We start from the raw sequence: 27,713 nt of genomic DNA, 5'->3' as shown, positions 1-27,713 counted from the left end.
AATGTGCCCCTGTTATGATTAGTTTTATAGAAAGGAGCATTTTAACATTGAATGAAGGTAAATGGTAAAAGAATAGTGTAGTCACGAAGCTCTAAGTGCTTCCATTTCTAGTCACAGAGTGGTTTCAAGGAAAGGAGGCTTTCTTTGCACACCTGCCGTCATTCAGTGCATAGGCCTCTTGTGGTCAATGTTGATTGCTGCTTGTCTGTAGCTGAACAACAAATAATTTAGTATGGTGTAACCTTCTGTGACTTAATATTATGCTTTTTGCCAGAATTCGCACAAAGATACATCTTCTGATAGTGACAGTAATTATAGCGCAGCTGTAGTTGAGGGTCTTTCAGAATTTTCCATTATAAACCCTAATAGTTGGTTTACAACTCAAATGTAAAAAATGTTTTCACTGCTTCCTGGACATACAGTGGCTATGAGGGGGTAAAGTGAACTAAATTGAATACCCTCCTCCCCCAAAATCATACTGAGGCTTTCTTAATCTTTGAACATTGCATCCTTTGTAGTATGCTTATATTGGCTACATCTTTTGAATGCTTGTAGTCAGGCAAGGGTGGATCTAATACCCTTTGCTTTTGTCCAAGACATAGTCAGAAGTGCTCTTTTAATCAGATTTAAATAGTGTAAGTTACCACGCTTCGGATGGCAGTTATATTCTCTTTCAATTGTGTTGAAGTAATTGATTTTGAGTTTTCAAGGTAAAGTAAAACGGGCTTGTTGAAATACTTGGCAATTGCAGTTTAACCTATTTGCTGTAAGAAAAAAATGAGGCGTGTGCAGGTCATCAGTTGCGACATGTCGACTTCTTGTTCAAGTCTCTATCTACTAGTTGATCACATAAAGCAATATTATGTCTTATTAGCCTTAATCTAACAGTATCATTAATAAGATAATGCTGTGGCACTGCAGGGAGTTTCTGTGAAAAAAGTTACAGTACATCATAAGAGAAGAGAAGTATGTGAGTGCATATAGTAAAATACGGTTATATATTAACTCTTCCTTCAAAGAAGAAAATGCTGATAAAAAAAGCAACATAAGGCTTAGTTTTGTAGAATTCTAAAACTTCCTGAATGATGTTCATTTTGTTTTTTCTTTTCAGATAAAAAAGCTTGTGTATGTCTATCTGATGCGTTACGCAGAGGAGCAGCAAGATCTAGCATTATTGTCCATCAGTACTTTCCAGCGTGCTTTAAAAGTGAGTGACTACTAAACAGTTCATAAAGAATTCTGAGCCAGTACCACAAAAATAAAAGTACCTGTGTAAACTAAAGCATCTGATACAGTAGTTCAACTTGCGTCATTGCCAAAGTTTTTCGTGCTGCCTCAAACCTAATTAAGCAGCTAAGCCTGCATGAAGTAAAATTACTTCACTGAAGAAAAGCAACAGATCGGTGCTCTCTAATTCACATTTCCGGCATTTAATTTATGGAGGGCCTTTTGTCTTATGTGTGTAGAAAGAAGACTCTGTTATTACCATAAGCCTTCTATATTTCTTCTAGATTGTGTAAAAGATCTTTGTGTGCAGCATTTTAACATGAGAATAGTAGTACCTAAATCAAAATACTCAGTGTGTTGCACATGCTACTTTTTCATTAGGAGCACTGAAAACCCAGCATTTTTTATTGTTCTATTTCAAATTTGGGTCACAGTAGGGAATGGGATTAGAGAAAAAAGATTAGGATTGCCTTTGGAGTGTGACCATGGTGAAAAGAAAGATTTAAGTGTCTGTTCTTAAATTTGCCCAGTTTTTGTAGTAAGAAAAGGTTGGATTTCTTTTTTCCTTGTGTTCCTCTTGTAAGGCTACTCTGGGTTCATAATTAATTTCTCTCATGTCACTGACCAAAGATGACTTTGTGTCTTGTTAGAAAATATTGCACTCAGAGCATCAGCTGTGCAAGTGTAGGAATATCCCACAACTGACTAGAGAGGTTTCTGCCTCGATGTCATGTGTACTGCCTTCAGTGTCAGTGACTGACACGAACAACTAAAATTCAAATTACTTTATGTTCGAGCTTATGTATAAGGTGACCGCTTCTGATGGTGTAACTTTTTCAAAAGCTGTATGCAGTGGAAACAGAAGGAATGGGGATGAATCAAATGTTGTGGCTGTGTAGGTAATTTTAAAAAAAAATAAAAATGGTGGTGTGGCAAGTGAGGTGGCAAGGAGGCAGACTGCAAGCTAGCTGAGATTTTCATCAACTAAGGAAACTACTGTGCCTTCTACGGAGAATAGACAAATTTAAGTCTCTCAATTTTTTCTAACAGTTTTTTCTGGTTTTAATGATAAAATTTATAATCTGGTTGGATGTGTGAAGACTTCTTTCTGTGTTCAGAATAAACTTGTTAGGGCCTTTTAAACTTGTGTGGTTGGAGGTGAGCTTTGCAAACTCTAAGAACAACTTGTTTTTCCAAAAACTGTCAAGTTAAGTGCTTTCATCAAACAGAAACTGACTACTCAGAAGCTGCTAAGATGCAGTAATTTTGAGAGCTTAAATGACCTGATGGCTAAGTATTATCAGTCTGAAAAACCCTGGTGCCAACTTTCAGTCCTTATGAGAAATGTTCTGTGGGAACTGCCCTTCTGGCAGCCAGCACCCTGAATTAATGCTGCTGCAATTTCAGTTTACTAGCTGATTTTAGAGGATTTAGTACCTGATTAAGTAACACTTCCCCATGTGTCCCAAGCCCATGATTAATGGATGAGGTTTACATAACAGTTCTTTCAAATACAGGTGTTTTCTGCTAATGTTGGACCTCTAAAGTAACCCTGGCATTATAAAAGGAGAGCAAGTACTGGAAAAAAGGGAGAGTAGGAAATAGAAGCAAGTCTCAAAATAGTTATTTTAATATTTTTACATGTTCTTAAGAAAATTAATTTCATTACTGGCTTCAGTAACAATATCTTGTGGTAAAGCATAAAATGAATGTGTTAAGAATTTGAGCAGGAGTGTCATAGCTGAGAACCACATTTTCATTTGAAAGTTCTTATATTTAAGTAATAAAGCCAAGGTAGGTGTGTTTTTCAGAATATCTGAATTCCACTGGGATTGCAGAAGATATTTCAGATCATTAAAAAGAATATTAGTTGTCTTTACCCATTGTTCCTATATTTTGCTTGGAAAAAATGAATTATGTTAATGTTTTCCTTCAACAGATTTCCAGATTTTCATGATGTTTTGATGCTTTTTTTTTCTTTTATTTTGGGTGCTAGAAGTTTCTGGTGTGAAGTTGGGCATATTTTCTTCTTAGTATGGCCTTAGCTTGAAGTGTAACAGAGTTTAATGATATGTTTCTTATTTCTTCTCTCACTCACATTCTTTAGGATCCTAACCAGTTAATCCGTGCAAGTGCTCTAAGAGTTCTGTCCAGTATTCGTGTCCCAATTATTGTTCCTATTATGATGCTTGCTATTAAAGAAGCCTCTTCTGATTTATCCCCTTACGTGAGGAAGAACGCAGCCCATGCAATCCAAAAGCTATACAGGTAAGTGATTCTTACATACTGAACAGTGATTTCAAGATAGTTGTGGGCTGTGTTTATTAAGACTGCTGGGGATGGGGTTGATGTGTCTCAGATACATCATAGCAATTTCTTAAAAAGTGTGAAGTGCATGTAGGAATTCTATCACTCATCTGATTCAGTTGGAATTCAGGCAAGTCTCTTGCTTTCTAGAGTAACAAAACTATTAAGAAATGCACAAAGTAGCTGATACTGGCTTTAATCTGCCAGTTATTGCAATCGTTGTAGTAACTATTTTTATAAGTATTCCCAGAATAGAAGATTTCTCTTTAGTTCTTGTATCTTTCATCCTGAAAGTGTTCACTGTAGTTTGCAGTACAGGTGCCAAGTGAATACGAACGTGCAGAAATTCTATTTAAGCAAATCCAAATCTTCCTCTTCTCTCTTCAGAAATTCTTGTTGGATACTGGTTTATGCATGTGAGGGCAAAACAAGTGCAGGCATTTATTTTACTACTTATTTCCTTTTTACTTTGCCTGTACCAAAAAGAGGAAGGTGAGAGCAGTTAGGGGGTTCCAAATTAGGTAGCCTGACCCTGCTGCGTTTCCATGCTCCCTCAGACCAACCAGTAGCGAGGCTAAGCAAGTATTCTTAATGGACACAGGCACAGATATATACTATACACATGCATGCAGCCAGCATTGCAGATCAGCACTGATATAAGACAGTCATTCATGGAGACAAAAACAGCACCAACGGCCATAGCCTGCTGCACCCTCTGATTGGGATGCAGGCCAATTACTGGACCTATATATGTGCAATATTAAACCCCCAATAATGATCCTAGATGCTCACTATTCCAGTAACTGGCCTTGGATCTCCAGTCTCCTTAGTCACTGGCATATAAAAGCACGAAATGCTATTACAGACTCCATTAGACACACACATGTCCCTGCACTCAAACACTGTGAATCACACAGTAGGTAAATTTAGATACACAGGCCTAATAGTGACTAGTCTTTATATTCCCTCATCTCCAGTTTTCTGCCACTGGGTGGAAAGAAAGAGGGGATAGAAATGAAGAGACTGAGCCACATAAACGGGGTATCCCAGTCAACCTTCAGGCCTTAGAGTCTCTTCAGTAATTGGCCTGGATGGCCTGGTCCCTCTGGTAGCCAAAATGTCAGTTGTCTCACTTAGACACATACATGTTCACCTCAATACCTGGCTTTCCAAGCCTCCTAGCCTGGCTTGATGGTCTCTAGGAATCACACACTGACAAACATACTTGGTCTGGCTGCTGGTACTGCTGGTCTCTGTAACCTATGGTCTGACTCCAGTTGCAGCACCTTAGACTTCCACAAGTGCACACAGAATGGAGAAAGCATGTAGATACCTTTCCCTACCTTTTGTTTTTACCATAAACATCCCATAGTAAGTACAATCCCAAAATGCTCTTTCTGACATTGCATAGTGCCCTGTAAGCTAGTATTACCCCTAATTCTGAAAGGTGCTCTGGAGGCCGTCTCAGTTGTAATACATTCATTTCAGGACCATAAGGCTGATGGCTTTTCTGTGGAAGCTCTGTGAAGAACCTGGGCAGGGGCTTCTTCCTTCTGGTGATTTATTGTCTTTCCTCCTTCCTTCCTGAATGCTCCCATGTGAGGGCCCTGGAGTACCTGGGCCAGGATGTTATTTGAGTTTCCTGCATCTTGTGCTCTTCTGTGTGCAGACAAGCCTTTTATCACGTAATGGAACAAGAGGGAGTGGATTTTAAGTCCCTTACTTTTCTCTGAGTTGTTGGAGTGGGGTTCCAGCACACAAAAGACTTTTTGGCCTGAATTATTTTCCATATACAGAATGTCCTTTGATTTCCTGATTTGTATCAAAACTATTTTGGAGGGGTTTGGCAGTAAAGGTCTGTTAAGGCCAGCAAGACACATGAGTATATGGACAGATGTGTGTTCCATGGAACTTTAAGTTAAATTGATGCTTCTATTGTTCATGACAGGCAAAGTTTATTTTACTAGCCCAGATTAAATAGCTTATTGGTGATTGGTGCAAGACAAGGAAGACGTTGAAATCTAACTCCCAATTTCCAGATATGATTGCATCTTCAAATATAACTGTTTTTCTTATCTCGGACTCATATGGTACCCTATGCTTACATGATGTTAGTGGCAAACTTTTGAAATTATCTTTGCAAATACCATAAAAAGGTATTTTTGGTGATAAAGAATGGAGCAGCATAATCTGAAGAAAATTGCCTCACTCCCTTCTAATTTCCATGAATTCCTGACATGATAAAATGGGTGTCTAGCTTATATAGAAGAGGAAAAACTAATGAAACTAATGTTGTATGAAGGTTTCCTTAATGGCTAAGAGGGCTTGTACGTCCTTCTCAAGTTTTTCACTTCATGCAAACATCCCAGACATCATAATGATTATGGAATAGTAACAATTGTGTCCTTGGCAATAGGATTTGGGAACTGTGTATAGAAACACGAACTTTTATTGTCACATTTTCAAAATTTGCTTGTATAAATGCTGGATAGCACTGATATACCACAGGACCAAGGGAGAGAGTTCATTCTGGTTCATTTTGAAAAGGCCATCAAGTTAAACTGTCCTGAGTCAGGCTCGCCTGCAATTAACTTTAACAGGTAGTGTCAGCAGATGTTTCAGCAAGAATCATGACTGGTAACTTCACAGTTCATTGATACATGTCATATAGCGGTGGTAAGACCATCTTTCGACCTACTTGAAATGAGGAAGCAATTTCAGAAGACTCACTCTGGAGTTGGTCAAAATCAGAATTCTGGAAGGGGATGAAGATCAGTGAACAGTTTATATGCTCTTCTACATCTTATTACTCCAATGTTTGCAAAGGATGGAGCACAAGAAGTAAAAATTTATTGTAATAGTGCCAGTATGATCCATTTACTTTTTCGTTTCCATGACTTCTCTACCTGTTTGATACTTCTGTAGTTCAGCTAAAGCTCTGGTCAGACTTCTGGTTACAGGTTCGATACTCCAATCTTCCTTGCATTCAGTGTCATGGTGTTTGGATGAATGTCTGACCTAGAAGAGCTTGTTCATTAGTGGTTCAATCAATGCGAACAGCAGGAAGCTTACATATCAAACAGAAAAGATTTCAGGCATAGTGTGAACAGCAACATTTGTGCCCAATGCAATCAACATTGCCAGGTACATAGGAGTAATTTTATCATTGAAAACATCAGACCTCTTGCTTATTTCACTTAGAGTATATTTCAAAGCTATTAGTATCTTCTACCAATAGAATACTATGTATTTGCTCTACGTGCAGTGAGATTTGGAAAACAATCTCCCAAAATCTGCCTTTTTAAAATAAAAGATCACTAATCAACATCACTACTGTTAATAGATTCCATGCTATTACTAGTAGATACCATAATGAGAACAGATCACTCTCAGCTCTTGAGCCATGCTGCCTTCCTTATCTGAAGCATCAGGACAGAGCATGGGGGGAAATGTGAATTAAGTTAACAGAGCTCTTAGCGAAGATTTTCCTGATTGCATAACAGAGTTTAGTTTCTTAGCAATAACTATTTACTTTCTCTCATTAAATTTTAATAACTATTCTCTTTCTCTCTCTTTAAATTTTATACAATTTTTGAAAGTTTAGATAGGGCCAATTAGAAAGACTTCTGGCTTTCTTTTCTTTTTTTTTCTTTTATTTTTTGCTACCATGTCCTGGGGTGCATCAAGCACGGCATGGCCAGCTGGTCCAGGGAGGTGATTGTCCCCTTCTACACTGTACTGGTGTGGCCTCACCCTGAGTGCTTTGTGCAGTTTTGGGTGCCACAGTACAAGAGGGACACAAAAATATTGAAGAGTGCCCAGAGGAGGTCAACAAGGATGGTGAATTGTCTGGAGGGGAAGTTTTATGAGGGGAGACTGAAATCCCTTGGCTTGTTCAGCCTGGAGAAAAGCTCACCAAAGCGGAGACCTCACTGCAGTCTGTGGCTTCCTGAAGAGGGGGAGCGAAGGGGTAGATGCTGATCTCCTTACTGATGACTAGTGATAAAATGGTGTGAAACTGCAACAGAGTAGGTTTAGGTTGGATATTAGGAAGAGGCTCTTTACTGAGAGGGTGCTCAGACACTGGAACAGGCTCCCCAGGGAAGGGGTCACAACACCCAGCTTGACTGAGTTCAAGAAGCATCTGGTCAATGCACTCAGTCCCATGCTCTGACCTGTCCGGCCCTACGTGGAGCCAGGAGTTGGACTCTGTGATCCTTAACGGTTCTCTTCCAACTCAGGATATTCTGTGATTCCTCTGAATTTTTTTGTTTCTTGGCAGATGATCGGTAAATCATTTTTGACAAAAACAGGAATTAGAGCAAAAGGGGTTTATAAAAGTGCTTAAGGAACAGTACTTAGGCAGCAGTGTGCTGTTGCTTTGGTTATGCTGATGGTGACTTTTAAGAAATCTTTGTTATCCAGTTAGTGTGTTCTAGTATTGCTAGGTATCAGAGGCTCAGTGAAGTACTGTAGACCTAGGTACTCTGTGAACCTATAACTGGGAAGGATGTACTGTGCATCACTCAGCATTAAAAGTGAAGTGTACAATAAGGACCAAATACTTCCTTCTTATCTGTAATTGTATCTGTGTTGAAATTACTTTTCATAAGCAGAGAACTGCACATCAGTATGCCTCTTTGTACCTACCTTGTCTTTGAATTTTCTTCTTCCTTTGTTTTGAATTCTGTGTTCTGTGGAGTCATTATGAAGAATCAGCTGGAGTAAAAAGGTGATCTTTACCTACCTAAGAAGCAAGTTTGACAATCATGGATGTTTCTGGCGAATTTTTCTCTGCTATTTCAATGTGGAAAGGACAGTAAAAAGATTGTTCTTAACAACTTTTGGGTTTGCTTTTTTTTACTATTTATATAGGACTTAAAGCAGTCTGCTTTTCATCAGCTTGCACACCAACCTTTTATAGATACACTTGAATACAATGTCCAAATTTTTGAGTTCCAATTCTGCCTAAAATTATTGAAGGTAATAGTGTCCTACGTGAAGCATTACATTGATAATTAAAAAATAAAGGTATCATTCTGCTTTATTGTGATGTTCATTTAGTACTGAATTCATTCATGTTGAAATTCCCTTCTGCAAAAGCAGTGAGATTCCTGAAGTTCACTCAAGTTCCCCCTTATGGATTGTTCTAGGTTTTCTTAAATCCTAAAATTTTTATCAGTTTAAGAATTAAAGATGCTGTCCTGGTTTAAGCTGGGATAGAGTTAATTTTCTTTCTGTCAGCTGGTGGGATGTGGTGTTTGGGAGTTAGGATGAGAGCAGTGCTGATTAACTCTGTCCTAGCTGAAACCAGGACATATTCTTATAGAACACATGTAAGTGTTGTAATGTAATCTTTATAATTAATTTTCATACTTTTTCAATTCAATTCTGTATTCCATGATCAACTGTTTTCAGTCAAGTTCTTTTACAATCAATCAGTCTTCTGGAATACTTGATTTTTCTGAAAGTGGTTTCTTCAATGCTCCCAGTTCCCAGTTTGTGTATAAGGTAAAAAAAAACTTCTGTCTTTTAATTGTGGATGTTTTGACCAAATAAGTGAAAAGGATTTTTGTTTTTCCTTCTAGTCTTGATCCAGAGCAAAAGGAAATGTTAATTGAAGTGATAGAAAAGCTTTTGAAGGATAGAAGTACGGTAAGAGGCTGTGCTGTTATATATGTATATATTTTTAAAGAGTTTGCTCTTGAGGGTTGTCAGTCAGCAGAATGTAATACAGTTTCCTAACTTCTGCTGACATGGTTTTATATGTTTTTAGATAGAATTATCACTGTGTATTGTGCTATGAGTGTAATAGTGGTCTTGTTTAATATGACTGGTATCTTTACTTGCCTCGTGGGCATTCTTAATCTGTTGTTGTTAGTATGTTTTATATGTGTGCTTCTTTAAACTTAATTTTGAAAATCGAAGTTAAATGAATCAATGTACAAGTGTTTATGTATAAACACTTATTGGGAATTAGCTAGGGCGTTTAAATTTCTTTGTGATACCATAAGAATAAATTATTTCTGTATGTTGCACAGTATGCCTGCTGATGTCAGTCTGTCTTTAGCACTTACAACTCTTAAACTATGATGCTTGCTGTGCACTTGTTTGTTCTTGCAAGTATCCCTGCTTCCCGTCCGGTCGGACTGATGTCCTGGGATAGTGTCTGTAACCTTAACATTCCAGTTATTTTGCTTGCCCTATAAAGGAACAGGTTTTCTGTAGGAACTCCCGGACATTTCACAGTGGTCATATACTTTAATTCCTGTACCCTACAAATAAGTTTCCTAAATCTAAACCAGGCAGGTAGTAGATTAAGGAGTCAAAGATAGACTTCAAGTAGAAATGTTGTAAATTAAAGCATTCTTTTTGTTCTCCTTGTTCAGGTTACTAGTTTAGTAAATGTCATCCTTTTTTGAGTAAGTAGAAGTATTACTAGGTACCAGGTAGTGTGTTGCTTCATCTCTTATTTGCCAAGTTTTGGGGTTTTTTTTTTTTACACACAGGAGGAATATATCATCTGTTGTTCTAGCACAGTCTAGGTGTTCAGGACATTAATGGTACTGTTCTCTAAAAGAGATCTTGCAACTTCCACTGAAGGGTTACTGAAGGAGAGTGTGAGAGCTTAATGACTCAGCAGACAGTAAATCAGTCAGTTAGTTCTCCTGACTGCATCTATGCTTGACCTGTACTCATTTGTCAGAGGCCTTTGTACATCTGTGGAGTTGCCCCCCCAGTGATTCTTTGTGTATTTTCTTTTGTGGTTCATGCTCTGGTGTGCATGCAATCTGTGAATGTGAGATTAGATTCTTTATACCTGTGGAGGTATAAAGGGCTGAGGAGCCATCTTTGTTTCTTTTCATTGTTGATGACAGAAAATAAAATCCTTGAGTTTTCACTGTTTCCTGGTCCATATCCAACAAATAATAATTTTCACATTTGTTTTAACAATATTTTGGAAGAAAAAATACAGAGTAGGTTTTGATCTACTTTTTTATGTAGTACACTTGAAATTACTTACAGGGGGATTAATATTCATTGCTGAGTATGTGTCACAATCCTGGTGATTCTATGACACTGAATAATGGACACTACATTTGTGAAGATACCAGTTGAAGCAGTAATGAAAGGCTATTTAGTCAGCACATAAAATAAGTAAGAATGATGGTCTAGACTTGGGTCTTCTGGACTTGTTTAGAGACATCTTGTGGTTAACTGCTGCAATTTTTTCCTCCCTCTGATTACTCTTGATCTGTTTCCTAGCTAGACCGGATTCCAGACTAGGCAGAGATATCTCAGCTTCAAAATTTTTACTTTTCCAGGAAGTAATATGAAGGAATACAAATCTTTCCATTGGACTATCTGAATCAAAACCATGTATTAATACGTAGCCTTTGATCCCAGACTCTACAGCTTGTCACGATCTGAAGTAGATTGGTCTCTCTCTTTTAATACTTGGTAGCACAGAAAAGCTTCCCCTTAAGTAGCTTTTTCATGTTCCACTACTTGTTCCAAGAAATCCTCTACCTTTACGCTGACAGTGCATAGTGTGTAATTGTTTTATTAGCAGGTAACTCCAACCTGAATAAACTTATTCTTTGGCTCTAATTAGAGAACATGGCAATTTTCTCACAGCAGAGGAAACAGCCTTTTGTAGCTACTTTTAGATTTTCAAACTGGAGGAAATGGTAGCTGCCTTGGGTGGCTGTCCTTATGTACAGGTGTGTACGTATGTAGCCTCTATAGCCTTAGAATGGCTACTTTTTAAGTCTTATTTAAGCTCCGCTTGGAAAATATATATAAATGTGAATTACCTTTTTGTATACTCTAAGGAAAGCTGAATTTCATACCCTTCGTGTAAAAAAAAAAAAAAAAAAAAAAAAAAAAAGCTTCTTCTACGTGAGTAAAGACAAAAGCCTTTAGGAAATACTGTATGGTCTTTGTGGAGAAAGTTATGTTGGGCTTGTTGCCACAGGAATTCTGGAAGTGAGTATGAGCTGTAGAAAAGCATTTTGTCATATCCTTATGAAGTGCGTCTGTTCAATTAATGGTATTTCTCAGGTCTTGCAGCTACAATCAAATGGCCTGAAAGTTGTAGGATCTTGGACCCCAAGTGTCATTTGACACCAGTCTTTGCATCCCTTCAATTTAAATGCACAGAAGCTGTTCTATTTTGTTAACATTAGTTGTCCTCTGCTGATAGTTTTAATCTCATGTCAGCAGATTGAGTTTGTTGCAAAATTCAGGGTGGTTTCATTGAAGTGTTTCATTTACTACGGTAGGAGAATCTTAGTGACTTCAGGAACTGTTGAACATCAGTGGTTCTTCACGTATTTTTTTTCTCTTGATGAAAATGTCGGGTTACTTTTGACACATCTGTGTACTTAAGGGCTGATAATACAGGCAAGTCAGATTGCATTGTATAGATTGTATGATGTGTGAAAATTCACCTTATGTTTTTTTTTATTTTGTTGATGGAGGTGGTTGGTTTTCTAAATTCTTACTCCATTTGTTGGAGCGAGAGTGTAATTATTAACTTATGATATAGCAGTTGAATGTTGTTCAAGTGATGTCTTAAGACTTCGTTTTAATAAAAAGTAAATTTTTACATACAGTTTGTTTGTTTTCTAATACCTTTTCACTTCAAGCAGGGTTTTTGATACTTCACATAATTTCTATATTAAAGTGAGCTGGAATAGCTACTAAGCAGAGATGCCTCTACGTAAAACAGAATTTATTCTTTTTTTTCAGAGAGAACATGCTATTGTGGATTATTAATGCAGTTTATGTCGCACAGAAAAGGCACAATGTATTTAAATTAGTCAGAGTCATTTTGCATTTGAAATAGCAAGAAACTGTCTAGATGGGAATTTTCTACAGTAAAATTAAGCCATTTTATCAGACTGTACAAAATGTGTTCAGTTTTTTAGGTCTCAATCAGTAGTAAATTTTAATATAAGCTGAGGTAAGCAAAACTTAAAATAAGATGAGATCTAACCTTAACCCAGCACTTCATTAAAATTTCTGGTGGGATAAATGACAGATCACTCTATTCCTTAAGTGACTTAACATGAAGATTCAATTAAAAGCCAAGCTCTTGGTTAATCTGAGATGCAGAATTATCAAGTGCATACCCTCAAGGGTAGCTAGCTGGGAATTAGAGTGTATCAACAAAGCTGTGATTTTGTGCCAACATGTTTTATTTTTAAACAGGTGCTTACAAGTATTTTTATTTATAAAGATTTAAGAAACTCCTAGTTATGTTTTTGCCCCTGCTTAATGGAACACAGTACCTCAGATATTGATACGCAGGTGCAAGAGCATGAATGTCTGCTACTCTATATTTTTCTGGCAGTTCTAGATAGTTCATCAGCTGACGTGTTTTTTGTGGAAAGGAAGATAAAAGCATGTATGTATTCTATGCTGAAATTTTTTCTCGGAAATTAATACAGCTAGTCATGTATTCATGTATGGAGGTATAATTGGGTATTTTAGAGGAAAAACTTTCCCTGTTTAGTTGGTTCTGTATCATTTCACTCTAGTTCTACTTTTTCTGCTCGCGTAAGAGGCCTGATGATCTAGGTTTGAGGCATAGGGTTTGAGGCAGAATTTGTTGCTTAAGTTGCTTTTGGCATACTTAAGTGTTGTACAACAGCATTGTGTTTGTAATGTGTGTATTTTACAACTCAGAAATCCATGCTGATATTGAAGAGGAATCATGTTCGTTGTCTAAATCTGTAAAGCAAAAAGATTTACATTCCTCAGTCCAAACTAAAGCATCCCAAAGTATATCTAAAGCTGTATCTAAAAAGAAAAGGCAGAATATAGGTCTGTGGCATCTGTGCAACTACAGCATAACTGGACGTATCAAAAAGGTCCAAATTTATTGCAGTTTTCGGTCTAACTTTTGTCTGATTTTACATTATTTGGGCAGATATTTCTAATACAATGAAGTTTTGCATTTATGTGAAAATATAAATGCATGTGCTGCATACTAAAATATTTTTTTTCAACCCCATCTAGAAAATGGGTTAGTATGTTTGCACTATATCATAGCTGTGGCTATTATAACTCCTGTTCTGGGACCAGGCAGTATAGAGAGTGTAGCACTGTATTTGAATTCTTCTAAAACAAGAGTGTTAGAGAGAAATTTCAAAACACATTGGCCAGACTTGCAGATGCTCACTGGTTCCTAAGTATGTACTCCTGATGTTTTGTCACCAGAAGCCTCTGTGATGAAGTAATCACAGAATCACAGAATTGTAGGGGTTGGAAGGGACCTCGAGAGATCATCGGGTCCAACCCCCCTGCCAAAGCAGCTCCCCAGCTCATACTGCACAGATGGGCATCCAGACGAGACTTGAATATCTCCAGAGATGGAGACTCCACCACCTCCCTGGGCAGCCTGTCCCAGGGCTCCGTCACCCTCACTGGGAAAAAGTTCTTCCACATATTGGTGCGGAACTTCCTGTGCTCCAGTTTACAGCCATTGCCCCTAGTCCTGTCCCCACAGACCACTGAAAAGGGGCTGGGCAATTCCCCCTGCATCCCATGTCTAAGATACTTATAAACACTAATTAGGTCCCCCCTAAGTCTTCTTTTCTCGAGACTAAACAGTCCCAGTTCACTCAGCCTGTCCTCATAGGGGAGATGCTTCAGGCCCCTAATCATCTTCGTAGCCCTTCTCTGGACTCTCTCCAGGAGATCCCTGTCTTTTTCATACCAGGGAACCCAGAACTGGACACAGTACTCCAGGTGGGGCCTGACCAAGGCAGAGTAGAGGAGAGGATCACCTCCTTCAACCTGCTGGCCACACTCTTCCTAATGCATCCCAGGATCCCATTGGCTCTCTTAGCCACCAGGGCACACTGCTGGCACATGGCCAACCTGTCATCAACCAGGACCCCCAGGTCCTTCTCCACAGAGCTCTTCTCCAGCAGGTCATCCCCCAGCCTGTACTGATACAAGTGGTTATTGCTCCCCAGGTGCAAGACTTTACACTTGCTCTTGTTGAATTTCATTAGGTTTCTCCTTGCCCAGCTCTCCAGCCTGTCTAGGTCTCTCTGGATGGCAGCGCAGTGTTCCTGCGTGTCAGCCACTCCTCCCAGCTTTGGATCATCGGTGTACTTGCTGAGGGTGGATGCTATTCCCTCATCAAGGTCGTCAATGAAGATATTAAACAGGACTGGACCCAACATCGAGCCCTGGGGAACACCGCTAGTCACAGGTCTCCATTCAGATTCTACTCCACTGATCACAACCCTCTGAGCCTGGTTCGACAGCCAATTCTCAACCCACCTCACTGTCCACTCATCTATCCCTTGTTCTCTGAGTTTTTCTATCAGAATGTTGTGGGAGACAGTGTCAAAAGCCTTGCTAAAGTCTGCTCTCCCTCCATCCACCCAGCCGGTGATGACATCATAGAAGGCTATGAGATTGGTTGAGCATGATCTCCCCTTGGTGAATCCATGCTGACTACTCCTCATGACCTTCTTCTCTTCCAGTTGTTTGGAGATGGCATCCAAAACAAGCTGTTTCATCACCTTTCCAGGGACAGAAGTGAGGCTGACTGGCCTATAGTTACTGGGATCCTACTTCTTGCCCTTTTTAAAGACTGGAGTGACATTGGCTATCCTCCAGTCTTCAGGAACTTCTCCTGTAGTCCAGGATCTATCGAAGATGATAGAGAGCAGCTCTGCAATCACCTCCCCCAGCTCTCTCAGCACATGTGGGTGTATCCCATCCGGGCCCATGGATTTGTGTGCATCAATCCCTTTGAGTCGCTCCTGGACCACCCCTATCTCAACTAGAGGGAAGCCCTTCGTTCCCCAACCACTCCTACTTTCGTCCAGGATCTGTGGGTCCCGAGTAGCCTTTGGAGTAAAGACTGAGGCAAAGAAGGCATTCAATATCTCCACCTTGTCATCATCTCCTGTTACCAGGACACCCGCCTCTTGCTGAATGAGACCTACATTATCCCTGGTCATCCTCTTACTATTCACATATCTGAAAAAACTCTTCTTATTATCCTTTATGTCCCTTGCCAGCTTCATTTCTAAGCGGGCTTTAGCCCTCCTAGTTGCATCTCTACAGGCCCTGGCAACATCCTTATATTCATCCCAGGAACTCAGACCCTGTTTCCACAGTTTATAGGTCCTCTGCTTCCATTTGAGTTTACTCATAAGCTCCCTGCTAATCCACGCAGGTCTTCTGCCTCTCTTTCCCGATTTCTTACTCATAGGGATGCACCTATTCTGTGCTTGGAAGAAGTGCTGTTTGAATAATAGCCAGCTCTCACAGGCTCCCATTCCTTCAAACAGAGTAGCCCACAGGAAAGCCCCTTTTAGATTTCGGAGGAGATCAAAGTTAGCTTTTCCAAAATTCAGGGTGGCTATCCTGCTTTTTGGCTTCCCTCTTCCACTCAGGATCTTGAACTTGACCATTTCATGGTCGCTTTGTCCTAAGCTGCCCCCAACCTTAGTAAAAACAAGGTCAAGCACCCACCCTCCCCTCATGGGTTCATGCACCATCTGTAGCAGGAAGTTGTCTTCCACATACCGCAGAAATTGTCTGGACTGCATACGACTGGCCGTATTGCTTGCCCAGCAAATATCTGGGTAATTGAAGTCCCCCATACGGACCAGCGCCTGGGATCTTGAGGCTACTTCCAACTGCTTATAAAATGCACTATCGACCTGCTCCTCTTGATCAGGGGGCCTGTAGTACACACCCACGACAATGTCACATGTACTAGCCTGCCCTTTAATTCTTACCCACAAGCTCTCGACGAAGGGTTCATCCCTACCCAGGTGGAGCTCAATACATTCTAGGTGCTCTCTAACATAAATAGCAACTCCCCCACCTCGCCTCCCTAACCTATCTTTCCTAAAAAGCACGTAGCCATCCATGGTAGCATGCCAGTCGTCCAGGCTGTCCCACCACGTCTCTGTGATTGCAATGAGATCATGGCCCTGCGACCACACAAAGATCTCTAATTCTTCTTGTTTGTTCCCCATGTTATGTGCGTTTGTATAAAGGCATTTTAGTGGGGCAGCAGAAGCAGGTATCCCCAACAGCTCACAGTGAGATTTTTTGATAGGGGACGGGCAAAATTGGCTCCACGAAGGAGTTCACAGGGTAATTCACAGGGTTATCCCTACTCTCATGTGGAGCAACATCCCCAAGTCTGCCATTGTGCTGTTGGCATTTACCTATTTCCACCATCAACTTGTGCTGTGACTCCCAAAGCACCTGCCTGACCCCAGTGGCCTTTGTAATATCCCCTTCCCCCTTCCTAACTAATACAGCATGGGAAGGGATAGAGGCAGATCTTGAGTGAATACTGGCAGCAAATTTGTTCATTGCATTTGCTGAGAGAGCTGGCAGATGTACTAGCCAAACCCCTTTCCATCATCTACCAGAAATCCTGGCAGACTGGGGAAGTTCCACTCGACAGGCGGCTGGCAGATGTTACCCCCATATATAAGAACGGCCAGAAGGAGGATCCGGGGAACTACAGGCCTGTCAGTCTGACCTCAGTCCCGGGGAAGATCATGGAGAGGGTCATCTTGGGAGCTATCATGCAGCACGTGCGTGATGGCCAGGGGATCAGGCCTAGTCAACATGGGTTTACAAAAGGTAGATCCTGTCAAACTAACCTGATCACCTTCTATGACAAGGTGACCCGCTTAATGGGCAAGGGGAAGGCTGTGGATGTGTCTACCTGGACTTCAGTAAAGCCTTTGACATGGTTTCTCACAGCATTCTGATTGAGAAACTGGCTGCCACTGGCCTTGACAGGTGGACCCTCAACTGGGTTAAAAACTGGCTGGATGGCCGGGCTCAAAGGGTGGTGGTGAATGGAAACAAATCCAGCTGGAGGCCAGTCACAAGTGGCATCCCCCAGGGCTCAGTCCTGGGTCCGGTCTTGTTCAACATCTTTATCAATGACCTTGATGAAGGGATTGAATGCTCCCTCTGTAAGTCTGCAGATGACACTAAACTAGGAGGAAGTGTTGATCTGCCTGAGGGTAGGGAGGCTCTTGAGAGGGATCTGAACAGGCTGGACCAATGGGCTGAGACCAACGGGATGAAGTTTAACATGGCCAAGTGTAGAGTGCTGCACATGGGACATAACCCCATGCAACACTACGGGCTTGGGGGAGGTTGGCTGGAGAGCTGTCAGGAAGAGAAGAACCTGGGGGTGTTGGTTGACTGCAGGCTGACTATGAGCCAGCAGTGTGCCTGGGCAGCCAAGAAGGCCAATGGCATCTTGGCTTATATCAAAACCAGTGTGGCCATTACGTCTAGGGAGGTGATTGTGCCCCTGTACTGGGCATTGGTGAGGCCACACCTCGAGTACTGTGTGCAGTTCTGGGCTCCCCAATGTAAAAAGGACATTGAGGTCCTTGAGCAAGTGCAGAGAAGGGCAACCAGGCTGGTGAAGGGGCTGGAGGGCAAATCATATGAGGAATGGCTGAGGGAGCTGGGGCTGTTTAGCCTGGAGAAGACGACACTGAGGGGAGACCTTATCACCAGCTACAACTACCTGAAGGGAGGCTGTAGAGAGGTGGGTGATGGTCTCTTCCGCCAGGTGACAGAAGATAGAACAAGGGGAAATGGCATGAAGCTGTGCCAGGGCAGGTTGAGATTGGATATTAGAAAAAAAATTTTCACTGAAAGAGTTGTCAGGGCCTGGAACAGGCTGCCCAGGGAGGTGGTTGAGTCACCATCCCTGGATGTGTTCAAAAAAAGGGTTGATGAGGAATTTAGGGATATGGTTTAGCATAGGATGGAATGGTTGGACTTGATGATCTTCAGAGGTCTCTTCCAACTTTGTGATTCTCTGTGATTCTGTGAGATCTGTTTATTGCTAGTTAAGATTTACAGTCTTTTCTAAAGGCTAAATTTTCCTTTAGCCTCTACTTAAATATTTTATTCCTTTAATGAAAATATTTTAGTAATGTTAGATTATTTCTAATATTTTAAAAATTATCTGTTCTGGTGTGATAATATACTTCTAAATAGAACAAATAATAGTATGAATTCTATTGTAGGGGTAGAAAGGCTTCATACGAACACATGAGTACTGAGGTATTTTCTTTTGTAGATTGCATAGCTACTAGATTGAAGTGCAGATTCTTATGAAGTGAGACACTTTCGATAAAGAAGTGATTCTAGGAATTGGTAATGGCTTTGCAATGAACATCTTAATCTTTTAAACTAAAGCAGTATATTTGGCTGTAGTGGGGAAAGAAAGCTTGGCTCTCAGCTTTTCAACAATAGGTTTCTGTTAATGAGTTAATGTTTTAGTTGAGAAACCAAGTGTTTTCTTAACATATTGATTTAATGTTGGTAAAAGCTTCACTTTTGTGGAAAAAAAATTACTGAGTTTGTGCAGATGTTTTATTGTGATAGATCTATTATCCAGCTATTAGAAGATAAATGACTGATGTTGTCCAGCTTCCTTGTCTCCAGAAAATTGAAATAAGAAGGGGAATATCATTTGGGCTGTATGATTAGGGCAGGTGGGGTAGCCATTAATTTAAGAGAGAGGAATCTTGCCAGCATAGGCCAAGTTGCACTGTATTATCAATCAAACCTCGATGCACTTCTTGTGATGACCCAGCACTCTCAGGTTTTTGCAGCGTTAATTAGAATTCATGACAAAATAGATGCAAGGAAACATTTTGTACCCTTCATAATTTTATAGAAAATTTATTGTTATTAGAGGAACCATTTGCTTAGTGTGATTTTTTTCATTACCAGCTTGTCAACTAGCATAGATAATCTGGAGAAAATATGAACTCCATAGATTGGGTGTCACTTTTGTTGATGGTTCATGTAGTTTACCTTGGAGCACAGCTAATGGCTGAAGTTCATAGCAACAGCACAGAAAAACGTGGCAACCAGTGGAAGACAAATGAACCATGTTTATTGCTTTAATATAAAAAATACATAAATGGAAAGCAGCATTTGAATTTGATGAGCTCATTGCTAGTTTTGTTGGAGTGATTTATATTTTCTCCTTATACAAAAAGCTACTATTGACACAATGAGATGGAAATTAACTGACTGTTTTTTGGAAACCGATTTTTTTGGTTTTATGTTCTGATTGGATCATTTTGTTTTAATTCTAAATATTTTTATGGAATGTTGAGCATTTAATAAACAAAGATTATTAGCTGTTCGACTGATGTTTAGATATGTAGTAGGATCATACTATAGGGGAAACAGTGTCAACTAGAAAATAATCTCTTATTAAGACAGTATTAGGAAATTTTCTCATATAAATCCTCTTGGTACTAGTGCATTTTCAGTCTGTCTTACATTCTCACCTTTTTTTCCCCCCACTTTCAAATGCAAAACCGAGTTTTGGAAAATGTGATAATGGGGAGAGAGGCATGATCTTAAATAACGTCATGATGTATGGCAATTCCTCTATTACCTTGTAAATCTAGGGACTCACCACGGGAGTAAAATGGTTGTTCATCCAGTGCACCTCTTGTATTTCATAGTGTACGTTCAGATTTTTATTAGTGTCTTTTAGAGTGTTCCTAAGTGACACCATTCTTATTGTGAACTTCATTAGATGACTGATATGAATTGACGTAAGTAATTATTCAGAATTCCTGTATTTCAGTATGGTTATTTCTTTGTATCATTGTGTATTATTCGCAGTACCTGAGCTTGTAAAGCCTACACTGTTTGTAGGGCATGTGCTTAGTTTTAAAAGATCTAAACTAGCACAATGTGTATTACTTTATGTCAGCTTTCAAACTGTATCATATCCAAATGAAAGAGAAATACAGCAAAATGTATATGTAGCACTAGTATTAGTAAAAGGCAAGGGTATCCACTCCAGAACTACAGTTATAAGCCAGCATCTGTGTTGTCCTTCACCTGTGAATGTAAAAGGATATTTTTAAATGTTAGGCGGTGACTATTCTTATAGTTATAGATTGATCTATTTGTCAGTCTCTCTCCCTCCTCCTCCTTCCCTCCCTCCTTTTCTCCCCTTGCATGTCAAACCTGTCAAAAGACCCAGTACTGTGTTGTAGCACAGAGGAGTAGGATAGCCACAATAAAGTCTGCGGGACAGTGAACTCTAAAAAAACTCTTCACGCTCTAAAAATGTCGTGTCTTTATTCTGAAAGTTAAGGTCCATCACGCAAGCTGGCCTTAAGCACTTTGAACTAAAGTTTTGCATCCTGATAAAACTGCTTTCCTGCAAGTGAGATCTAACACTTCCCACCCGTTCTCTCTTCCATCCTCACCTTATCCGGCCTAATTGAACACCTGCTCACAACTGACAGTGATTTGCCTGGAGTTAACCACTGTCTTCTGCTGAGCATTGAACTCACACCTAAGCAGCAACTTCCAGCAGTTTTTAATTATGGAGTAGCATACACTATGTTATTAAGAAAATAGTTTAGTACAACAATGTAGAAGAAAGAGCTATTGTTTTTGTGATACAGCAAAAAATTGCAAATCTTTTTAGCAATAAAGTGTGCTTTATTTAGCTCTATCAGATGATCAAATTTTGCTCCCTTGGATGAGCTGTATACTTGCTGGGACCAGCAGGTACCAGTATGTGGATGGGGCTGGAGACAATAAATGCGACTTCACGTTTATTCTTATTGGTAATTCATAAAATCCCCACAGAGCCTGAAACTTGTTTAGCATAATAGCAAGACTATATTCTGAGCTGTTTTCTTTCAATTGTAATGTTGGGCGCATACTAATAAACCAAATGTCAGCCAAATACAGGGAGAAAAATGTAACATATGAATATCATTGTATTTAATATTTCTCAAAAAGTACCATTTCAATAAACTGTACTTCTATTTAATTGCTTACTTTAAGTCATTGGGGAAATTTTAGAGGTTGAAATGCAGATCCCCAGTGCTCAGATAGAATATGACATTAATTTGCTGCCAGAAGGCTATACTACATGCATGCTAACTGCATACATATCAGCTGGTTCATATAAAGTCTCATCATTTTCGTTATTTGACTTAACATGTACTCTGACAGAAAACAAATCTTAATTAAAGCAATTAGACGAGAAAGAACAGTAATTCCAGGCACGTAATGACATGTCCTTATAATGCATGGTCAGCTTTTGAGGCTTTCCCACAGACTAACTGCTGCTGGAATTTGAACAGGATGCCCCAAATGTTTCCTTTATTTTTAAAAGAAAATATGCTATCAGGAGGTTTCTGTAAGCCTTGAGGTGTTAAAATGTTGAGAATCTATTTCATTTTCTCATGAGATCAAAGCTGTGCTTATAATTATGGCAATATGAGGCCATAAAGATGTATAAAGATTTATTTCTTATGGAGACAAAAAAAAGCATGCAAGGACATAGGGAATAAATGATCCGTTCTTGCCATTTTGGAACTGGTTGGGAAGTGCTAAACAGCATGCAGAAATTCTGCTAGTATTCTTTGAGGAAAAGTATTAATATAATTCTGTATCTTGTTGCTGATTTTCATGCTTTTTTAATGCAAAGGGTATTAATGAAATTCTAAATATAAAATTTCATGACAGCTAATTTGACCCTATCAGGAGAGAAGTTTGGATCCAGTAGTGCTGGGAATCTTACCCCAGCTCCTCTTTAGTTTGATCACACCAATGTTGATAAGAGAATTCCAACGGCCCTTGTTGGGCCTATTGCTCTGTTATACATCTTGTTTTCTGTTCTTTCTCAGTTAATTGCAAGTTCTCTGATAATTTATTTGGAAACTATAACTGTAAGAAAAAAAATTATGCTTACGTTGCACTGTGTCTTCAGGACTGGGAGCTAAGATTTATGTGTGTAATAGAAACAGCAAATGTTTTCTCCATTCTAATAAACTTACCCTCATTCTCTTCTAAATAAGATAACATTTCTGTGGGCTTATGGCTTTTTTGTTGTTTTGTTGTTTCTTTTCACTGAATAGAAACAATTGAAATTGCTGAGAATTGCTAGTATTAATTCTGATTCTCACTTCTGGATGAACTGTAGAAGGATCACTGACCTCCTTGTTTGTATTTTGCCTTCTAGCTGGTAGCTGGGAGCGTTGTGATGGCGTTTGAGGAAGTGTGTCCAGAAAGAATAGATCTGATTCATAAGAACTACCGAAAGCTCTGTAACTTGTTGGTTGACGTGGAAGAGTGGGGTCAAGTTGTTATAATCCACATGTTAACTCGATATGCACGTACACAGTTTGTAAGTCCATGGAAGGTAAGTTTGTGACTCTTTAAATTACTATTGTGTGCTTGCATTCTAAATTATTTCAGTTGTGGGATATAGTTAGTCTTTTAAGATGCACTTTTATGCAGGTGTAAATAGAAATAAAATACCTGAGTCTTAGCTCTCTAAGGCTTCACTAACACAAAGTATCCACCCTGCTTCGGGTCATGAGAATTCTCCTTCCAGACTATAGAACCTGTTCTGATTTATCCTGGGCACATCACGTGGGCAGCAGAGAGCATCTTTTTTGTGGTTCTTTAGCAACATGGCTCATTACCCTAGGAACTTTTATGTGAGTCAGAGCTAGAAAGGTTTGCTGTTCTGTCCTGAAACTGCATTAGACTCTGCTTTATAGGTATGAATACCCAGTATCACAGTATGGTAAACATTACGTTACTTGTCTAGGCTTTGTTCATGTGCTGAGGAAATGAGTGGAGACTTGAATATGTGTTTTTGAAATATGCAATGTAGAAAAAAAGTATTTTCATTTATATTATGTAAATATGAGAATATTCATTTATAAAACTTAAAATAAGGGAAATTCAAAATGCAAATCCTATCACTTCTCACAAAAAAAATGTAGACAGCTGAGGAAATCGATACTGTTCAGAATGGTTTCAGTAGGGCTTTAACTCTGAATAACAGTTTTAATTAAAAGACAAAGTACTTCTCAAAGAAATGTATAAAATTGTTCCATAGCTATGGTTGTGTTTATTACAGGCTTGGTGCTTCTATAGCTAAGTTTTACTATTCAGTTTGAAACTGAATCATATTTAAAAATTTACTTGTTCATTGTTATATATACTGTTTAACAGCCGTAGTTGGAGATGAACTTTGTACAGTAGCATAAAAGGATGCCTGGGGTACCTACTTGTAATGAGTATGAGGTGATCCCAGAACCTTAGAGATAAGTTTCATATTTTGGTTTTTAATTTTTTTCCTGTTTATTTCACTGTATTCCTTTAGACTGAAGTACTTCTGCCATAGTTCAGCTATTGTGTTGTAACACTTCTGTTCAGGCATTGTTATTTCAATGCTGTGTATTAACAATTCATTTAAAGGTTTTTTTTCAGCTTTGAAATACAGAATGACACCAGCCATCACTGACATCTTTCAAACTCTTATCTTTTAATACCTTTTGCCTGGGAATCAGGCTAAAATGCAGTGACATTCTATGTTAATACATGTATAATTTATTATTTGAAAATAATTAGAAGCACATGTACTTGGAGAAACAGCTAATTTAGGCCTAATTTATTTACAGTTATATTCACTTCTTAAATTAGCAGAGACTACAATGACTAGGAAACTAAAAACATAGCAAAAATGTCTGAAGTAGAATCAAATTTTTGCAGTACCAGGTGGGTTGTGGGATTCCCTTTTTCATTTCAGGGGAAAATTAAATTGTTTGTAAGGACATGTCGCTCCAGAAAAATTGCTTAAAATAAGGAAAGTGCTTTTAGATAATGTGGTACTTAAGTAATATCTCTTCCTTACACCCTTGAGGCAGAGTGTGTAGTATGTGTTGCTTAGTGGAAGAAAGTAACTTGCATTCTTCTCTCTGACTTTTAGAAAGCATCAAATTTAGTAATTTGTTTTGCCTAAAGCTGCAGTTCTGCGGTTTGTTCAGGCCAGTTTTAGTCTGTGATGGGACAAAGGAATGGTAGAAGAGGAAGATGACCTCCTATCTTGGATTGAAAGGCTGAAGGTCTTGATAGGATTTAGTTTCCTCCAGATTCTACTGTGATTTTCTTCGCTGAGGCCAGATGGATGACAGTTGTTACTGTGGCTTCTGCTCTAGGAATGTAGAAGGTCTATGTTAACAATACTGCCTGTGTCAACCTAAAATTGGTCGTGAGTGGTATAGTATTAATAACACTTTGTTTCCACTTTCATGAGCTTCAGTGCAAAATTTAGCTTGTCTACCTACTCAGCAATTAAATTAGCGGAATTTTTTTCTGAGGCTATTTGAAATGCATGCCTTTGTCAATAGGTTCTTAAATGAACTCATCATACAACAGGGCATCTTGTGCAGTAGAAGAGATTTTTAATTTAGTTTATTTGCATCATTATGGATCAGTATTTAGGCTGTTTATATGTAAATGTATGATTTGAGGAACAATTAAGTGTTGACAAAGTAGATTGCAGTCATATCAATTGCAGTGCATTTTCCATAATTTTTCTAACTGACATCTTTGATGATAAATAGTGGATGCCAAGTCAAAGCCGATTATACAGTGCACTAGGAATTCATGGCGCTGTCAGGGAGAAGACCGATTGACTTTAAATTTACATATTAATGAGAAGATTTGTTAAGAGGGTGCTTGACTATAGAAAATAACAGCATATTTATAGGGCACGACACTTTATAAATAAAGCTGATGCAGGAAAATGGAAATTAAACCTATCAGATTAATAAATTCAAGACTGCTAAAATGCATATTTGCATTTTTTACTAAAATTTACTTTACTTTTTTGAGAAACATATGCTTTTGTTCAAGTCTAGCTCATTCCCAACATGTAATGGTGTAATATTTTGTGTACCATTTTGAACTGATTTCTTGTGCATTTAGAAGCTTGAAGAGAAATTTTTAATATGGAGAAAAATCCTTTTTTGAGTAATATGCTTAAAATTGTTGCAGATTAATAAAATTTTCCATTAACCCAGGATGCTTAGTTTTACATTCCCACTTTTAGCTTCTCTGAAGGGTAGAATTTTTAATTCTCATCATGAATGCTGTGAGGAGGAATGTCCTTGGTTTATCCTATTTGTCTTGAAATACTTAGAGGGTGATTTTGAAGTAATTACACGTGAACCTTTTGGAATAGCCCTTTATCTATATGAAGTGTGTTCAGTTTTAATGTGTTAACTGGAATGAAAGCAAGACAATTGGATTCTGGAGTGAAAATACCTGTGGAGCACCGACTGAGAAGAATAATTTCAACAGTTTTCCGGGAAGCAACATGTGTAATAGCAGATAACACTGTAATGCATCCCAGCTTAAATGATGTTACAGGAATTAGTTGCCACTGCTGAGTAATACTTGCAAAAGCTCCTGAACCATTATAGCTTGCGGTCTAATTACACAAGGATGTGTAAAATAAAAGTTGCTGTTGGTTTCCATGAATGCATTGAGTTGCAGTATAGCAGTTCTGGTTTTCAAGTTGGTCAGACTTCCCTGTTTCTGCAAGGAGATGAGGATCACAAGAGGTAGTGACTGCTTCAGCGGTCCTGGTATCTAGATCTAACACTGAACGTTTATGCGATCTGGGAGGTTCTCTTCTACAAACAGCTGACTTGGCCAAAAGTTTCAACAATCATTGTAGAGAGCAAAGTGCAGTCTTGCAAAAAAACAAACCAAAACAAAACAAAAAACAACAAACAAACAAAAAACAAAACAAAACAAAAAAAAAACCCAAAAAACCAGTGACTCTTGGGGCTGTTCAGCTTTTGTTTCAAACATTTGTAGGTTACAGAAATAAACCTTGTCAGTGTTCAGTAAAACTGGAAATAAAGTTAATTCAGATCGATCATGGGCTTCAGTCATTGCAAAGTTACTTATAAATGAGTATTTACTAGGAGCATGCCTCAAGCTTACATTTTTAGAATTAATTATTCAACTATTGCTCAATTTAAAGTGTGCAGAATTTGATACAACTGATGGCGAGGACCAGATGTTAAGCCTGCAGAACATGATCTAAAAGAATAAGGACCTTTTGTACAAAAATACGAAGTCTTTAAATGTATATACCTAAGACTGTGAATCACAGAAAGTAGCCTGGCTCTCAAGAAATAGCATTTAATCTTTTAGGATAAAATTAATCAGGATATGTTATGTATTAGAACATTGCAGACCTTACTGAAGTGTCACTCTAGGTATTTGTGCTGTTTGGCTGTACCAGGTGATAGTTTTGCTAATTATTATTTTTTTTTAAGTACTATTATTTTATTTTTCTTCTCCTGCCCTAAAAGATTATGAAGCCACTGAATTTTCTTCCCTGGAGATCAAAAGGAGCTTTCTCACTTTCAGCTTCCATTAAGCTGTTCTTTTCGGATACAAGTGTGAAACTACACAGATCAATCAGTAGGTTTACTTGAGCTTGATTTGGCTGATAAGATCAAAAGATTAAATTTAGAACAACTAGTGTACAGTGAAGTTATGTGTTGTACTACTTACTACTTCCATTCTTAGTATACCTGTTAGAATCCTCAGTCTGAATTGGAGGATTCTGGATTCAGTTACAGTTGCCCTTTTTTATGAGAGCGCAGTACTCTCTGGCCAGGTTCTTTTAGGTATGCATGAGGGGGGCTTAATGTTTCATTCCAGATTCACTTATTGGAAGCTATTTGGTGAAGCATTTGGTCCATAAAATGGACTGGGTTCTATTTTACTGTAATATCAGCTTTATATTTCCCTACCAGGTGTATTGACTTAAGATCAGGATAATTTAGAGCACAGATTTGTAACAAAATGTCTTCAGGTTGGTTGTGGAAAGTTGACGCTTACTTAAAATTCTAAACAAAGCTTTCTCGTTGTTATGGATGCAATCAGAGGCTATTTTCATGATCACAGTATAATCATCTCCTCTGTCATTGAATTTACTGTCTTCCTACCTTCACTCCATCTTCTCCTTCCCCTCCCTTGTGTTAGGGATAGTGTTTCTAAGGAGATCTGGGTAAAAGAATTGATGCAGCAGCAGAATTAGTGAAAGAACAGGGAGGGTTAAATTTCAGCCACATGAATTTCCTAATTTGGTTTGCTTTGTGACTGCCAAGCACTTACTGGTGGCAAAGGAGAAGTGCAGTCTGTAGATAAAAATGCCATTTGTCTTTGCGGCAAAGTGTATTGCAGTGGTTTCTGCTCATCCCTTGACAGACTTGCAGTAGATTAGCAGCAGTGGGTAGAATCTGTGTAGGCAAGTTCTCTAGGACATGTGT

General features: G+C 38.9%; 1 protein-coding gene across 1 annotated transcript in view; it reads left to right on the top strand.

Annotated features, from left to right (window-relative positions):
- The window catches only part of AP3B1 (adaptor related protein complex 3 subunit beta 1), a 162,253-nt gene that overhangs the window by 21,688 nt on the left and 112,852 nt on the right, over positions 1 to 27,713 (top strand). The window contains exons 4-7 of the mRNA XM_084278227.1: positions 1,112 to 1,207; positions 3,335 to 3,495; positions 9,123 to 9,189; positions 22,586 to 22,765. Of these exons, the coding sequence (XP_084134353.1) occupies positions 1,112 to 1,207; positions 3,335 to 3,495; positions 9,123 to 9,189; positions 22,586 to 22,765 (504 nt within the window). The remainder of the gene's footprint in view (positions 1 to 1,111; positions 1,208 to 3,334; positions 3,496 to 9,122; positions 9,190 to 22,585; positions 22,766 to 27,713) is intronic.

The sequence above is a fragment of the Gallinula chloropus genome (genome assembly GCF_964237585.1).
Source record: "Gallinula chloropus genome assembly, chromosome: Z".
In the NCBI taxonomy this organism is placed as follows: domain Eukaryota; kingdom Metazoa; phylum Chordata; class Aves; order Gruiformes; family Rallidae; genus Gallinula; species Gallinula chloropus.
Note: the sequence above shows the minus strand (reverse complement) of the source record. Positions and strands in the feature narration are given on the sequence as shown.